Here is a 19,156-nt window from a genome sequence, read left to right on the forward strand (position 1 = left end):
AAGTACTGCATGGATTTACTTCAAATTTGGCACGAATATTATTAAGAAGTCGGGTCAACATACAGGCTACAACTAATGATGCTATCACCTACGGGGAACGAGCAGTGAACCTTTATTTCTTCAACGCATTCTGTAACAACGTGTAATCTAAAGACGCATATTTGAATGTTGTTATTATGTTAATAACCATTCTATAAGCTAGCTTCATACTAAAAATAAAGACATTCTGTAGTATATTTAGTATCAGCATTGCACCCGTGCGAAGCCGGAGCGGGTCGCTAGTAAAATATAAAATCAACATTTGTAATGTAAGCGCAAAACAATGTGTTTATTTACGACATCACATTAGTAACCTCTGAAACTATCAGTGTTCCTCTACTATATTATGCACGTATTATACATATAAACTCTATTTAGTTACTCTATTTACTAAAGAAAACCGCATCAAAATCCGTTCCGTAGTTTTAAAGATCTAAGCATACAGACAGCGGGAAGCGACTTTGTTTTATACTATATAATGATGATGAACTATTTTTATAATGATGAAAATTGTATAATTGAAAACAAAAAGAAGTAAAACAAAGTCAATTTCCGATGTTCGTAACATGTGTATTATTACTTATGTCTGTTATTAAAAATTATAGATTTAGTTTCGGTGTCGACTTAAAGACCGTTGCTAGTCGATATTTACAAAAAAATAGAAAAAAAAAACGTAATGTGTGTTCAAGACTAAACCCGTTACGATTTAATGATTTTTATTGAGTTTTAATATATTTACCTCATATCTTTTAAAAGTAAAACGCGTAAAGAAGCACGTCAAAGCAAGTCAAGTATCTAGGCATAAATAAAATTTGTCTAAAGACCTTTGTTGAATGTTTGTTCTAAAATAACATTGTAATTTGAAATTTCTTTTATCGAATTCGAAACATTACTAAATTTTCCAAAATAATAAAAATATATATCAGTTTTATAATATTAATTAAAGCAGTGACTTTTATGTTATATACACAACGATAGTACTAATATAATTATACTAAGAATTTATATGTTTCAATAGATTGGGACTTATTATCAACAAAAACTCTTTTTTCATTACTTAAATATCCTATTTATAAACGAAGGCTATACGCTGTTTAATATTATAATAATCGAATTAAGTTTTCAAACTCGACATAACTAATCTACAATCAATGATTCATAAATGACACCAATCGCTAATAAACGAATTCATAAATCTTTCGTATTAATCTTTATCACTATTTATTGTGTAACATGCATATGTTTATATTATATGCAATATATCACACGTTATACTTATTTTCTTTTTTTATTACGTACTCTCATATGTAACGATTATATAAGTCTGTGTGTGACTGGACGCTTACCTACATCTACAGGTTTAAGAAAGTTCTTTGTGTTAATAATAGATAGTATAGAAATCGAGAAGATACTTTAGCCCGTCTCTAACCTCTCTGATAACCCCAAGCGTTTTCAATACATAACGAAAGTGTACCCATTTAACAACCTAGTACTAAATAAATAATGCCCACAAACGGATATGAGTAATTACGTGCACAAAATATAATTATGCTTTTGTAAGATGGAATTGTTTTCAAATACAAAAAAATAAAATAATGATCTAATTGACTTCAATTATAGTTGAGTTTTGCAGTTTTTTCGTATCATGACTTTTAATACTGACGAATTTACGGTAATTTCTTACCTCGATGTCTATATGTTATGTTGAATCTATAGCTCTACATACGAAGTTAAGTTGTAAATATTTCAATCGAAAGAAGAAGTTTAATGTGAGAGAGTAATAAATATTACTCTTATTTGCTTCTATGCACGCTAGTTTTTTTTTTCTCTCATAAAAACCATAGTTTTCTAAACGGAACCGTAGTTTTCAATTCGGAACCTTAAATTGAAAAAGCGTTGAATTTTTTTTAGACATTTAAACGTATATTGATGAAAATTTATAGATATAAAGTATAATAATAAACTTAATGACGTTTAATTTTGTTGTTATTTTAGTTTATATATAATTTAATTTTGTTTCTTGGACAGTACAAAGTACCATTTTAGCATAATATTTTTAATTTTTATAAACCGATACTTCAATATGGATTTTTTTTCTTAATGGTTGTATTTTATATACAGGTTTAAAATAAAATAAAAAACCATAACTCTTTTAGACTTTTTATTATTCTTTAACGATTGTTTACTTTGACCACTGCGCTAATCCGTCTTCAGAATATAATTATTTAGATTTTTATGAAAAATTCAATTTATATTTGATTAATTTATGAACTTAACACATTCCTTTGGACATAATTTTATAGTCATAAAATTTCGATGAAATAATGAGCGTAAAATATTATAATAGTTGTAGAAAACAATAAATTTCCAAAAATTTAATATGTATCTTTGATACTGATTGTTGTTATTTTATCGTTCTTACAACAGTAGTCAGACACCGTTTTCTATTATTAAGACCCATATCACAATGGGAGATCAGTTTATCAAAAACTTTGTGATAATTGTTTTTGACAGGGTTTATAATGTACTACATTTTTCAATTTATACAACTAAATGCCGTTTCTCCGGTTAAAAACTGGCAAAAATAAAAAGTTTATGATACGCAAGCATAATAAATGTCATCGTTATTGATTTAACTTGAAATATGTAGTACTAGCGACCCGCCCTGGCTTTACACGGTTGTAAAAACTATTATTGTTTCTCTACTTCTGTATTTACATATAAACATGTATATATTAATGTATTAAACACGTAAACTTTCCTCTAAATCACTCTATTTACTAAAGAAAACCGCATCAAAATCCCTTGCTTAGTTTTAAAGTGCAGACAGCGGGAAGCGACTTTGTTTTATGTTCCTATCTCGTCTCGGGAAGGTACAATAAAGTCCTAACATTTTTATTTAACGGTGGCATAAATTTAATTTACTGTAGTTAAAGTTAACATTTTGCCTAGACTAACTAATTTACTCATATGCAAATATATTTGAACTGCAACGAAACATAAAATACGTTCAAAGTATTACGTTTTCTCGAATCCCGCAAAGGCAATTATGCGGAATTTAGCATTTATGACAAAGTCATAAATATTCGTATTTACACATACTTTAATGAGTGGTGATAAGTACAGTAATGTATATTAACGTGTTAATTATAGTTATTATTTATTTTAATTTTACTTCATGTTTATATAGTACGGATATTTCTGTATCTATGTATTAGAGGCTGTTTCACGCAGTGACCTTTGTACTCTGTTTGTATACTGTTTGTATTTTATTAAATTATGTCATAGTTATATTAATATACCATGAAGATTTTACTATAAAAAAAAATCTTCATCAAGTACTATGAATCATCATTTTACAAATAATAATTATATTAGTCCTTGCAAAATTTAAACATGATAAATATTATGCTATCACAGATTCGGAATGTAGATTTTGTAGAGAGAATTAGCAAGAATCTCCGTAGATACTCTTGTGAAAACATTTATTGAGTTACTTAATCATACCTATTTGGTTCGTCATATTTCAGAATCTTTTTATATTAAACAAATGAACAGCCCGGTTCCATATACGCTGATAACCACCTCTAGAAGATGTAGCATAATTTACCGTAACCATCAAAATAAATTGACTTACAAGTTACAAAGACGATATTAATACGTTCAAAGAAAGCAATAGAAACAACTGCCTTAAAATGTTGGTATAATGAAAATATGTGTAGCAATTTTGACGTGTTTGTATGTAAATGATTTACAACAATTACCAAATTTAAAATAAGAAAAAGAAGAGAAGATACTCATTATAAAATCGTACTTTTTATTTCAATAACTACTAACTTTTTATGTACTATAATTTGCTTAATATGATAATTATAATTGATAAACATTAAAAAATCACTACAAAAGTAAAACATAAAATAAACTAATTAACTTTTATTGCAAAAAAAAAGGTTTTCACAAAGATATTTAAATGTAAAAAAGACTTTAAAGTTATCACGAAACAATGACTGATGGATATAAAAAATATTTTAAAACTTAATTCCGTACATTTTATTATTTTATAAGATTTGTATTCAAATTCTGTTCTTACCACCAAGTACATAAAGTTTAGAGTATGGTTTAAGAATCAAAGTGTCTTAAGTTCGTGTATTAAATTTTGGTAAAAAATTTAGTTATAACTGTTAAATTATATTGTGGGTAGATATGATAAATTTCTGTGAATAATTTTTAAGCAAGTAGGTTTGCGTTATTTCTATGACAGCTGTTCGCAACTATGTAAAAATATATACAATTTATTTCTTCTACTTTTTCGTTTGAATTTGACGTTAAATATTATTTTAAAGATTTAATTTTGTATATAAGTAATTTATGAGTTTAAAACGGAAAATCTTTACATAGTTAACGTATATAGACTAAATGTACCTATTCTTCAGAGCATCATGATAATGCCGGGATGGTTCAGATTTGTAAAAAAATAGATTCATTATAATTTTTAAAACTTATAAAGTTGTAAGAAAATGAAACCCCTTTTTAACATACACGCGTGATTTTTTGATCGTATATATTATCTAATCCAGCTAATTCAATACCTAAAACGCTTGATCGTCCGTAGAATTATCAGTGACACCTCGTAAAACCGTCTCTAACAGGGTAATAATAGTTTGCAAACACACGTTAACGGTACAAATAATAGTAAAAAGTAAACTGGACAAATACGTACGAATGAGTTTGCTTAACGGGTCGAGACGGCTAGGGTTGACGGGTTCATGGAAAATAATTAAAGTTGCATTCGTTACCTTCAAGATGAAATGAAAAAAAAAAATATTAAAAATTAGTTTAAAAAAATATTAAAATTAGTGTCTGACAATGTGTATTCATAATTTTGAAGCAGGTGTAATTATATTAATTTTTCTTTTCGTGTTTTATTTCGTTGATTTAGATTTGTACATATATCTTTATAATTAAACGTTTTTATGAAATATTTCAGCAGTTTACAATTAGAAGTGGAAATGAATTCGTGAGAGATTAATATTTCAAGGTACTTGATATAACCTCTGTATTGTATTATAATAAAATACTTAGATAATGTTAATAGTATTATCAAAAGCGGCCATTATAATATAATACACGTCATTTTCGTATTAATTGATATTATTGATTATGCATTGACAGCCCTGTACACAGTACAGGGTTTGTGGAAGAACTGGAAACGGGGATCGCGTCTAGCTAGAACTGAGTTTTAATCCAATATTTACAAGAAAGAAGTTTTATGAAGAACTTGACATAATCAATTGGGCGTTGGCAATTGTTTTATTAACATTGTACAGACTCAATATGTAGAATTGTCTATGTTAATTGTTGACTAGGCAAATTAAATTCTTTTTTAAACCGAAATTATTTCTCTTTTCGAGTTATAGTAATATGTTTTACCGGCCATTAAGTTATAGCTTGACTTATTTAAATATATTTGTAACTAATTTACCTACGTGTGTTTTAAATTTGTGTCACATCTAAAATCAAGAAAGACCTAAAGAGCTATTTAAATACGGTTCGTGTCGTATCAGTATTTCCCAACGACCTCTCAGCTACTTTACGTTTTACGTGTCTGCTTAAAGTATATAGAAATTGTGTCAAACTAGTCTAAGTGTTTTGTAGAGGAACATCACATAAATCTTATATTTAAATTACATAAGTTTGACATAAAAGTCTATAAATGACATGATTAAAACTTAACGGATAATTTAGTAATGTGTTTAAATATTTACCCTTAGGTTCAAGTTTGATAAACACGGTCGTTACTCGTTTTTACCAAACTACAACGTTGCTGTAATAAACATATAATTTAGTTAAAAATTTAATGACCTTATTGGACCTTTTATAACCTTCCTTAGGTAGGAAACAATAATATAATAATAATTAGGTACCTTAATAGTAACTAAAATAAAAAAAAATTATAAATGTCGCTGTAACTGCTCTTTGTATTTCCTACTCTCCAACTAAATACACATTTATTAAACTAAACTGAAAATTAAGATGTAATATTTACACAAACGAAAATTAATAATACCGCTAATCACTTAGGCATCAATTAGTTTTATTAAAATAATTTTTCTATTCAATCAGACGTATGCTGACAGCGCTTAATGAACTCAATTTCGTTACAAAGATATCGGTATGGTACTGTGAAGATTTTATTTCCCACACTACAATTAAAATGATTAAACGATCATTTCGACTGAACGAAAGCAAATCGAACGTGAGAAATATGAAACAAGCAAATTACGATTAATTATTGTTGTCTAAATACATATATTTTTTTATAACTCTTTGATTAATATTGTTCTTAGTTTTCATGGTAATTTAAAAAAATAATAATACGATCTTTAAAATATATCTATGCCGTTAAAATCCATTCCTAAAAATAAAATGTAATACCATATTAAAATCTGCGCTATGTATCTACAGTATCGTCTAGTTTTACTAAGCTGTAATCTTATTACAGTAAATTTTATACGTTACAAAAGTAAAATATACAAACGTAGAAACACGAAGTATGAAGCCTTATTGCTACGGACAATCTCTTGCTGATAACCTTAGGTTATGCAATTTATTCAGTACAGGACAGTGCACGAATAAAACTAAAAAAGGAAACATGCATGTATTAAATACATAAATAAATTAATATAAATATTAGATACCGATATACGTCAATAATTAAAATACTTTATTTAATTTTTGTTTGACTTTGGAATTCAAACCCTGTTTCCTTCTGTGTCCACAACGACTTATAAAAATAATAATAATTTGTTAATTTTAGATTTAAATCCATACAAATGTTAGTAACATTTAATAACTTAATAACTAATGTTAGTACGATACAATTATTATACATTAAAAAGTGTATAAAATTGATTTTATTAAATAGGTAATTTACTACACATAGGTAGTCTATATATTTTAATGTAGAATCAACTGTAAAATTATTTTATGAATATAAAAGAAATATTAATTGAAATGTGCGATTATATTATTTTTAAACATTTTTGAATATCGAATTTTTTAATCGAATTTTTGAATAATGAACATGTATATTATTTTTGTTTAATACTACATACATTTTTTCCAAAATAACAATTCGAGTAGTACCTATACTTTAAGCCTTGTTATAAAATTCGATAAGATATATCCTTTTTGTCAATACAAAAATTGCAATTTTTTCATGAGTAAACGTACAAATAATTTCATCTTGCTTTTAATAGATTTTTATTTGTTTATGCATTTCCGTGTTCACGGTACGATGCGGTTTGCACATTTCATTTTAATTACTTTTCACTTAACGCTCAACTGGGTAGGCTGTGTTTTAGTTAGCGTCTTGGGTTGTTTCCATTAAGATGGCCACCGTTGTGGTTACTCGGTACGTGACTCAAATCTAAACAATGTTTTTACCGCAATTCGCAATTTTAAGAGAAATATGTTTGGCTATGTACTGGAATTTAAAGTTGTTTTATCTTTCACTTCTAAAAAGTTCTAGTTTGCATGTTTAAGAACATATATGTAGGAACTACTTGTAGGAACATTTATTCTTTTAATTATTTATTTCAAAGAATTAAGACTTTAATATCGTATTCATTACAGTTTTATTATTACTCAACGATTTAAGCCTAGAAGATAAGTTAGAAATGTCAAGGTGCAATAAATGTTAAACGAAATTATAGAAAAAAAAAAAAAATTTAGCTTAAATTAGTTTTCTCAAAGTAGCTTTTCTTTCTTTCAGGTGAATTTGACATGCGAGTGAAGTCATGCGCAGCATCCGATGGCTCCGGTCATATAATACAACTGTCAGATGAATATGGCTGCGTTTTACGACCTAAAATGATATCTAGGTATGACCGTCTTATCTAAATTACTGGACATATGAAATCTTTAAAATTATCTCATGAAAATTTAAAAAAGAAAGTAAAAACTCTCAACAAAATTAAAACTCAAAATTAAATCTTATTGACAACGATTTCCCCAGAAAAATCCAGTTCCATGCCTAAATACACTTTAAATATGTAAAGTATATAATATTTTATTTTTCATTCTTCAACAAAATCATAGACACAATGCGATGAAGTAACGTTGGTAGTTTATATTAACACATCACATTACAATTCCAGATTCCTCAAAGCGAAAGCGGCAGACGAGCGTGCAACGGTAATAACTTACGCGTTCTTCCACGCGTTCAAATTCCCTGACGCTCTGAGCGTGCACATCAGATGTAAAGTGGAAATTTGTAGACACGGATGTTTGGATCACTGCCAGTTGGCTGGCATCGCTCCTCAAGGACATGGTGCTTTAGACAGAAAGGATGATAGAACACATCAAGATCATAACGATATTGGGTAAAGATAATTTTAGTAATAATGTTTCATAATGTAACTCTAATAATTATATTTCCGTATTTTGGATTTAAGAATTTGGGTTTTAAAAATAACATACCAACAATATCTTTGTCATCTACGGAAAAACATGTTTCTAAGAATCTACGTATGTCCATCTCATATTCTAAAAATTATAAACTTTCAAAGTATTAACTTGCAGAATTTCTATTTTATTCAAAAGACGTAAAATGAAAAGCTAATAAAATAAAATTAATCGTAAAAAACTCACACAATCAGGCCGATATTTACAATCTTAAATTTTCAACCATTACTTGTAAGATATATTTCTACGTGATAGACATACACATGATTGTATATCTATACATTTATCTCCTGTATAATATACCTGCTTGATTATCCGCCAGAATCATTTGAAAAACAGAACCAGACATTGTCTTGCTTTGATTCACAACAAAAGCAATATATGTTAAGTATGACCTTATTCACAGTGATTCATCACTCGAGGAATCCGACCTAAGTCTAGCTGAGGATCACCACCTACCCCTGGAGGCGTTCGGAGACGAGGTGTCAGGTGACGCGGTACCAGCGCCAGCTCCTCATCCAACGCAACCGGCGCCGCACGCCGACCGCATGTCCGCTGTGGAGGAGCTCATGGAAGCACTGGCGAGACCGTTCACGGTAATGATCTTTAAGTCACTTTGTAGTATTTTTCCATTTTTTTAGTCTTAGTCCATTTGTTGCCTAAAATTTAAATTTAAATCCATTTTTTTTCTCAGGTCGTTGGAAAATTTGTGTAGTATGTTCTTAAAATTCCAACTATCTTTTATTTTGATATTATCCCATTGTTACTGAACAATTTGAATACGTCAAGTGGAGAATTCTTCTTTTTTTTTGTTTGTGTTGTTTAATTTTGTTGCATAAATTATATTATGAAGATTAGTTATAAGGTATTAGAAATCGTCTTTTTTAGCAGGAAGAGGACGATGAATTTTTCAAAACGTAATATTATTAGCCTTATTGGCGAAAAAATGTCGCATTATATGTGTGTGTTGTCTCATGTTCACTTGTGATAATTTTTATTGACTATATACAATATATTATAGTAACTACACTTAAGTGGATTCAATTTTATACAACGTTTTTATCCAATTTCAGGATCGACCATCTGACCTAAGCGACGAGCGTTTCCCTCACGGTCCACGCAACTTCGGTCCCAATAAACCAATTACTGCAGAAAATGAACCATCAGGGGACGGTGTAGTACCAGCTAAACCAATTGGACCAGCGGTTGCTGGACCCAGGTCCTTACGCAAACGCCGCACGGTTAGAGACGCCAGATCTGCAGATGTAGGCGTATCTGGCATTTACGATGTCATCTCAGAAGCCGACCTTGCATTTGGACCTACAAGGGAACCCGTTACCGTTTTTAGTGGAAGGATAAGAGAAGAGGTACGTATAATCTTTATATATTAGTACTTAATTAGTAGGTTTCAGCAGTTGCAAAGAAAGTTCATTTTACATATCTTATATATTTTACATATAACCTATGAATAGACCATTAGAGTCTGTTTCATCTTAACTACTAAATGATAATTTTTAGATTTATATGTTGCAAATAGGAATATTTTACAGACAAAATAGTTTTTGATGGTGAAGTACAAGCAAATATCGTAAACTTTTACCGATTAGATTCCGTTACATGCTAGATAGAAATATACTTTATCAGCAATCGACAAATCAGGCCCTATCTCATAAACGTACACGTAAAATCACTTTAATAAATTAGCCACTGTTTTAACTACCAGCAGTAATACTTACTTTGTTGTTAATGTTGCTTTTATAGTCATCCTCTTTTATTACTTGTGATATATGTTTATATCCTTGACAATTAGCTTTATAGCTGATATCCGCTCTTGTGTAGTAGTTATGAAAGACATCAAAGTTGACTGTCTATGGTTTAATGTCCTGTTGAAACAGATTTTGGTATTGTATGAATGTTTGTATTGTATGAATGTTTGTATCTCTTCTTTATTCTTCTCTCTACTGTTCTTCAATGAATAAATTTTCGTACAAAAAATAAACCACCAATTAATAAAGCCCATTTATTTGTAAAGATTAGGCCGTAAAAAGATACGTAATGAGGTATAAGGATAAACGGAAGTAAAAGCAATGTTATATAAGCATAATGTTATATATGTATACAAGCTGTATTTTATAATAATCTGTCTATAAAAACTACAATGTCTATGATAACCTGTCTGGTTCCAGGTTGTATATGGCATATGTATGGGAGCGGTAAGTTTCGGAGCGTTATTCGCATCGGCCGCGGGCGCGGCGGCTGGTGCTGCTTTAGCGGCCGCGGTATTGCTCCAGAAACTTCGGTCACGAATGACGTCACAACCGCCCGCTATGACTGCCGCTCCCGCTTCGCACTCACTCGCCGCCTGGATGGCGCTGAGACTTCTAGGTACCCCCCATCCACACCATTCTAGAGAAGGCTGACGCGGTGTGAGGACTTTTCTTTTGTATTAGTCGGCCGAACAGTCTAGTGAAAAAAAATAACTGATCAATAATTTCTTAAGAGGTTTTTTGTGTTTGGGTACATTTGTCGGCCAAAGTAATTAAAACAAATAGGGTTGCGAGGTCGTTAAATCTAGTAACAGACTAGCCAGTTCGACCGGACATTTGATAAAAAAGACCAGAGACCCTAAATTCATAAGGATTTTGTGTCTTATTGTTTAGTATTAATACGACATACGACAAGAAAAACTGCATTGTTAATACAAGCTTTTTTAAATATTTACTTTTTTCATTATTATTATAACAAATCTTAAAATTTAATTGCGAGTTGACTGATTAAAATTAAAAAGCCTGGCAAAAGCCAGACACCATTTAATTTGGCCAGACACGCATTCAAAAAGCCTAACTGCAAGCCAAGTTGCAAGGAATTTTCATTTGTGTTAGTTGGCCGAACCGTATTATCATTTCTAACTGATCAATAGTTTCTTAAAACTATTTTTGTTTTTGGGCACTCAGCCAAACAGTTAATTAAAAAATGGTTTTGTTTTTTTTTAAAAATTTTTTTCTCGATAGTTTCTTTTATTATTTTTATAAAATTGTATTGTCATTCAAAAGTTCATTTATTTTTAATTTGTCACTGAGTTAGTTGTTACTATCTAAATCATGTATATTTCTTTGAATTGGTCAGTTGAAACAATTTTAACATTGTACCGAAATCGGTAACTCCATCTTGTCAAGAATATATTAGTTGTACGAAAACAATGGTTCTATATCAAAAACGCCTCGAAAACAACGATGGTGCTAAAGAGTGCTACGTATTTTATATAGCTCTATAATATTCACTTTGATGTTGTGAAAACTATACATAATTATATACGTTAAGTTTTGTACAGATTTCTTTTTTATAATGTATTTTTATATTACATCTTGTGTTCTTTCATACTTAGTGGTTAAGAATAAACGTCGAGTCATGCCATTAGGATAAGCTTAGATAAAATATGTTTTTTTTTTTTCGATATCTTTCAAATTGCAATGATTTCCTTTTTATCATTTGGACACCTTCAAGTAATACTTACACCAACATTATCGTAGTAGTTAGTGGGGACATAATGTAGATACATTTATGAGTAGTTATGCCTTAAAAACAGAAAACACATGCAATTGGCAAAGAATTTCTTGGAAGTGCTGATTTATACCGATTATTTTTTATAAATGAACAGTTAATATTTTAGCAAATGCTTAAAAACAATACGTCCTACGTATTCTAACATCAAGTTTGTTTAAATTGCAAAGATGGTAATGCAACTATATATTCGATAACCCTTTCTGAATTTGTGTGTAATTCAAATATTGATATTTTAATATATTTTTAACTATTAATTTTAATATATATAATATAATTTAAACGAATGAAAAGTGGGGTTGTTAGGAACAAGTGAATCTAAGGTACTTTCAATTTTATGAAGATCTTTAAATTGTTACTATCTAAAAAATATTTTTGTATATTTTTGATACAAATTTTTTTGTTTGTTTATATAGTAACTTGTTTTTTATTATCATTCCCTTCAATTCCCTTATACATATATGATGTTTGTACATTACTAGAATAATTTAGTTAAGTTAAAGATGCTAATATTTTTATAAAATATGATCAAACACCAATGAATACATTAATGATGTAATTTTAATAAACGCATTGTTTTAAAATAATATGCATTTATTCAGCATTTACGGTTCATATTATTTTTCTTTATCATTGTATCCTTATTTTGCTCAAATATAACTTTAAAATTAATAATCTATATTTTTAGATTTTAAGTTCAGAATTAGTTATTTAAAATATTTAAGTTTTAAATGATTGATTGAAAGACCGATATCAATTTGATGTTTAATTTAAAAAGTCTCTTATTTATTCTGTTAAATTAAATAATAAATTACATAATATTATCTAATTTGAAATTTATTGCAAATATAAATATATTTTATGATATAGAGGTGGAAGGTCTTTCAATCGTTATGTATTTAAGATAATTATTATAATACGATTGCCACCCAAAAATCTTGCATTTATTTTAACTATTATTTCATAAGCAATATGAAATTTCGTGAGAAATTTAATAAAAGTTTTAAGTGCAATTTTTACACGTATTTAAGTTACTTTAATGACTTTTTTACTCGTATCTACAAAGTGGTTTTGGTATTTATCTATACTCTACATATAATGTGTTTCATTTATCCTTTTGTATTGGGAAGTTAAGACAGTATATATTATAAACATTTTGTTTATATTTATATGTATGAATGTGACGAGAGGTGTCTAAACGAACGCACTTGTTAATATTTAATGAAATAAAAGTTATGTTGATAATATAATCATTTTTTTATTATTATTTCTACACGATGGACAAAAAGGAAAACACTTTGTTATTAAATAACCCAATTAAAAATAATTCCGGAAGTGATGTGATGTTGCAAAATGTTAATAGCACAATATATCTAGAGTTAAAATATGCAATTTTTTTTGCGTTTTAAAGGACACTGTATAATGAGAACAAAGTAAATATGTACATTTTGTTGTAATGTGCCCAGTGCATTCTTACTAAGAGTATCTATTTACACTTAACTATTCAATTAATATTAAATTAATTTCAGTAAATTAATAAATATACAGGAAAAAGGAATATTATTTAGAATGTTTCAAATTTTATTTCTTTGATGATTACGTACTGTTTATTTTAACCAACTTCAAAAAAAAAAAAATTGGTTTACCATTCGACTATATTTTTAAATGTGCATCTTCATAGCTTTGGTTTATTCTTTTTAACAGACTTCCAAAAAAGGAGGAGGATTTCGACAAATTTTGTTTTAATCGAAAGGTGGTGTGTGCCAATTGGTCCCATTTAAATTTATTTGAGATCTAACAACTACTTTTCGAGCTATATCTAATAATGCGTTTTTACTTGACGCTTTTTTCGTCGACCTACGTTGTATTATACCGCATAACTTTCTACTGGATGTACCGATTTTGATAATTCTTTTTTTTGTTGGAAAGGAGATATCCCAAGTTTAGTACCATGATAAGGAAACCAGGATCTGATGATGAGATCCTAGAGAAATCGAGGGAAACTCTCGAAAATCCGTAATAACTTTTTACTGGGTGTACCGATTTTGATAATTCTTAATTTAATCGAAAGCTGATGTTTATCATGTGGTCAAATATAAATTTTATCGAGATCTGATAACTACTTTTTGAGTAATCTTTGATAACGCGTAGTTGCTTGACTATTTTTTCGTCGATCTACGTTGTATTACTTGTCGATGTAATTGAAGTCGTTTTTTTTTTCGTTTGCGAGCAAACACAATTATGTTATTATCAATCGAATGCGGGTGCTTGTCCTGAGCTTTGATTTAAAATTGATCGAGATTTGACTACTGATCTGATCTGATTACTTGTCGATGTCGGTTTTTTTTCGTTTGCTAGCAAACACAAATATCACATTGGTTCGTGAACCAATGTTCTATTTAGTACTGCCATCTCAATTTTCAGAATGGAATCAAGAATTTCTTCTAAATTCTTTCACCAATGAGATACTTTGCTCGTGTTGATTGTCGTAGTAATTTATTTATTTATTTAACAATTTTTTATACGTACAAAATTCTATACATAATATATTTGCATATGGAGACTTACGTATAATGGGTGTGCTTATGCCTGTAAGAGATTTCTTCCAGCACACCCAAAAAGGGGCGGTTACAGACAGAAATTAAAGTAGGTAGACGTACAATAAGAAAACATTAAATCATTGAAATATATATACGCTAGCTGACTCGGCAAACGTTGTCTTACCGTTAAACGCTATTTAAAAATAAGGGTTAATTTTAGAGGGTTGAAAATTTAGGGTTGTATGTATTTTTTAATGTTGTATCATAAAAAAATAATAAATAAATAATTTGTCTAAAAATTAAAAAAAAATTGGGGTGGACTACCCTTAGCATTTAGGGGGATGAAAAATAGATTTTGTATATACATATATACGCATACACACACACAACATATACATATATATTAAGGAATATGATAAGGAAATATAATGCTCTTTTAATTTTTTTTTTTAAAGTATATATAGTCGTACAAGTGCGAATTGATGACGGCAATGAATTTCACAGCCTAACTGCGTGGACGGTATAGGAATTAGTATAGAAACTAGAATAGTGTGAAGGAATACGCAACAGTAGTTGTACGTTGGATCGGCACGAGGAACCAGGAGAATGTAACAACACAAAACGCTCGCGAAGGTTATATAATTAGGTGACAAGGGAATAAATAAAATGTTATAAAGTAGACAAAGAATATGAGTATTCCTGCGAATTAGGCTTCGCATTAGGAAGCCATTTGAGCTCAGTTCAAAACATAGAGACGTGGTCAGAGAGAGACGTGCCTTACGAAGTCCAAAAATAAAACGGATGTATGAGTTCTGTTGTCTCTCCAGTTTATTGACTTATTCTTCAGTAGCATCTAGATAACAAGCATCAGCATAGTCAAGGAGAAGAAGTAAGAGTTCAATAACGCAGCAGTTACTTTTATATAACTTATTTTATTAATTTTTTACACATAACTCTGTATGAAGTAAAAATCTGATATTTTGTGCTTTATCGATGATTTCATCCAGCCTCTAATATTCCAATTATAGTATAGGCCTCTTTCTTAATGTAGGAGTCAGAGCTTCGTCTACCAAGCTGCTCCACTGCGGGTTGGCGTATTCCTTTCTATAAGTAACGATTATTAACTTTCATAAAAACTGAATTGAGGAATTTCCTGCTCAAAATATGGAGCATCCCGACTGGGGTAGTACCTCGACCTTACAGAAGATCACAGCTAAATAATACTGCTTTCAAGCAGTATTGTGTTCCTGTTGGTGAGTAAGGTGACCAGAGCTTCTGGGGGGGGGGGATTGGGGATTGGGGATTGGGTCGGCAACGCGCTTGCGATGCTTCTGGTGTGGCAGGCATCTATAGGCTACGGTAATCTCTTACCATCAGGTGAGCCGTACGCTTGTTTGCCGACCTAGTGATATAAAAAAAAACTCCGACCTACAACTTTAATTGCTCTCCGAGTCACGGTAGGACAATGACATACATCAAGGTAGGAAACAAATACAAATATCCGCCCCGCTACCAATCAGCGACCGTTGATGCTTAAGAGCTGTCCCGCACCACTGCATCACAGCGCTTGTTTTATGAAGAACTATAGCTGCATGCATGTGACAAATGTGGTATATGATATGGTAGGGTCGTTATTATGATAGGAGTGTAAGTGTTTAGGGTAGACGTCATTCGTTTATAGTTTTCACTCTAAAGTAAGCATAAAATTAAGGTCGAATATTAAGCAATTTAGGCGCTCATCCTTGTGACTTTCTTAGGACTTTTGATGGCTCAGTGTCACATAAATAAATATAAAAACAATATTTACTAACATCTTGTTGTCAGGTTATTACAAATTGAAACGTATTATAAATTGAATATTCAAGTTACAATATTAAATTCGTGTGCGTTGTTGAAGGTATACAGTATTTTTTTTATATAAATAAATAAATATCTTATAACTTACACACGGTCGTCTGTTCCTAAGGTAAGCAACTTAATGCTTGTCTTACAGATAACATCCGATTGTTACAACTATATATATATTTTTTGATAAATATAAATATTTTTATTCAACTAGGTCGACAACAAGCATGCGGCTTACCTAAAGGTAAGCGATTAAAGACTACCTTATAGACGCCTGTAATGCCAGACCCTACCCCCCAATCCCCTCTTGAGCTCTGGTAACTTTACTCACCACAGGAACATAATACTGCTTGAAAGCAGTATTATTTCGCTGTGTCCTCGGTCGGGCGGCTCCAGATTTTGAGCTGGATAATTCCTGCTGTGCCCTACCTTAGTTTGCTGTACATAAGAACACTTCAAAAAAAAAAAAACATGAAAAGAATAACATCTTATAATAATTCGTTTTGTGTAATTTAGGATAAGTGTCGAAATGTATTCGTATTAAAATTTTAAGTAATCTGACAATAATATTAGCTTAACTCTGCACTTAAATGACAGAATAAATAAAGATTTGTGTGCGAAACATACAAATGCCATTGATTTTTTTTATAAATGTTGTAATATGCAATACTTTATGATACAAAGAGATTATATCTAAAGTATTACCTTTCATATCATGTGAGTAGAAATATTATGATTGATATAATATGACCACTTGTTTTGATTGCTATAAAAATATTTAAAAAAAATATTAATAGATCTTAGTTTAGCATACATTTTTTAAATTTTGTCTTTGTATTTAGATGTAATGATGTTTTGTAGACAGCAAAGTCTGGCTTTAATTATTAGATAAAACAGACGTTACTACGAGAACATCTCTTTAGCTCATACTAGCGACCCACCTCAGCTTCGGAAGAGGAATGCATAATTGGCAGGAACCCTCATAGGTGTCCCCAGAACATTTTTTATTAAATCTGATCAATGGTTTCAGAACGCTTTAAGAACAAACATACATTGTTTTTATTTATATAGATAAGTGTGTCATAAGTTTTTGAGATTGTCGTATCAACTACTCACCAAGAGACTGTCTGGATTTCAGTTATTGAAACCCTTATTTGGAAAAATATATTTGCATTTAGGTTGCATAGTTTGATTACAAGTTCATGAAGCTTGAAATACTATGATGTATTCAGATAGTGAATATTTTTATTTGAAAAAAAAAAACAAGTTGTTGAGGGATTAAGATTTTTAATTCTTATTGTTTAAAATCTCTGAAAAATGTAATCGGTGTTCTAATAAATCTTTTATATTCTTCTTCATTGATTAACATTAGCGAAATAATGTCATAATGGCGCAACTAAAGGTTTGGAGGTGCGTAAGGAACATCGGTGTAAAGGTCCTTAGGTATTAAACGAAAATAAACCTATGCATTTTTTACCTTTAAGTGACATTAACATTTTAGTTTAATAACTACAGATTCGTTAGGCTCCGGAATATTTAACTCCTTCTACGTAGAGAAAAAAGCCTATATCCAGTAGTGGGATGTTATAGGCTGAATAAAATAAACACATTACTGATTTTCGTTGTTATTGTGCTACTGATACTAATTTATAATTTTTACTATGAATGGAACCTAATTTGTTGTTGTTGTTGGAATAACTAAAATATAGGTTCACCAAAGTAATATAATTAAATTTAGTTTATCGATTCTAGCTATGAAGACACTGGGTTGCATCTCGAAACTCATTCTTATTATCTTCGAAGAGAGGATAAAAGTAAAAGTACAGAATCGACAACGACGTCACTAATTTGAGTTGTTTATTCAATTATTTTATGTAGGAGAAAATTTATATATTTTTTGGTATTATATCATTTAACCCTGACAATCCTAATTAGGATAATTATTTCGTTATCCTAATTAGGATTTTCAGGGTTAAGATTTTTCTTTTTAGGTTGGTTTAATTATAAAAGCGCGTTTTTTTAGTTTTTTTTTTATGCTATGATTAGATTATTGTACGTAGTAATAACTTTCATTACTAAACAAAAAAAAAACTGTGACTTTTCTTTGCACCCATCTTAATACCACAAGAAATATAAATCACACTTTGTCAACATTACATAAATCTTGAAGAATTAATATTATAGTGGCAATTTCACTTTAAAAATATGACAGAATTCAGTCGTGTATATTAATAGTTAGCGACCATGTTACGTCTGAATGAATTAATAGGTTTATAAACATTGTTATAATTTTAAGTGCATAAAATATTATTTGATAATTTACTCATGTATAATATACATATATATTATTCTATTCACATTCAGTTTTTTCTTATGAAATCATTACTTGGAGCAACTTTCTCAAAATAGCATGTTTATGAACAAAATTATGAATAAAATAACAGAATATTTGCATTTAGAATGGAACTGTCATTTGACAAATTTCTGCATACTTTATTTTTTTATGAAATAATTCAATTTAGGATATATTGTTTTAATACATACATACATATAATCATGCCTTTTTCCGTAGGGGTAGGCAGAGATCACTTCTTTCCACTTGCTACAATCCTTACATACTACTTTGGCTTCGTCCACTTTCATTATTCCCTTCATACATGCTCTTCGGTTTAGGGTACTCTTGACCTGGACTTTTTTCAAAACGT

At 29.7% G+C, this 19,156-nt stretch overlaps 1 protein-coding gene across 1 annotated transcript in view; it reads left to right on the plus strand.

The window, feature by feature from the left end:
* Positions 1 to 10,925, plus strand: part of LOC123657622 (cuticlin-1) — an 86,282-nt gene extending 75,357 nt beyond the window's left edge. Inside the window, exons 8-12 of the mRNA XM_045593143.1 lie at positions 7,814 to 7,922; positions 8,199 to 8,423; positions 8,912 to 9,101; positions 9,579 to 9,872; positions 10,692 to 10,925. Coding sequence (XP_045449099.1) covers positions 7,814 to 7,922; positions 8,199 to 8,423; positions 8,912 to 9,101; positions 9,579 to 9,872; positions 10,692 to 10,925 — 1,052 coding nt within the window. The remainder of the gene's footprint in view (positions 1 to 7,813; positions 7,923 to 8,198; positions 8,424 to 8,911; positions 9,102 to 9,578; positions 9,873 to 10,691) is intronic.
* Positions 10,926 to 19,156: the final 8,231 nt, after the last annotated feature.

Source organism: Melitaea cinxia, chromosome 11 (genome assembly GCF_905220565.1).
Source record: "Melitaea cinxia chromosome 11, ilMelCinx1.1, whole genome shotgun sequence".
Lineage (NCBI taxonomy): Eukaryota > Metazoa > Arthropoda > Insecta > Lepidoptera > Nymphalidae > Melitaea > Melitaea cinxia.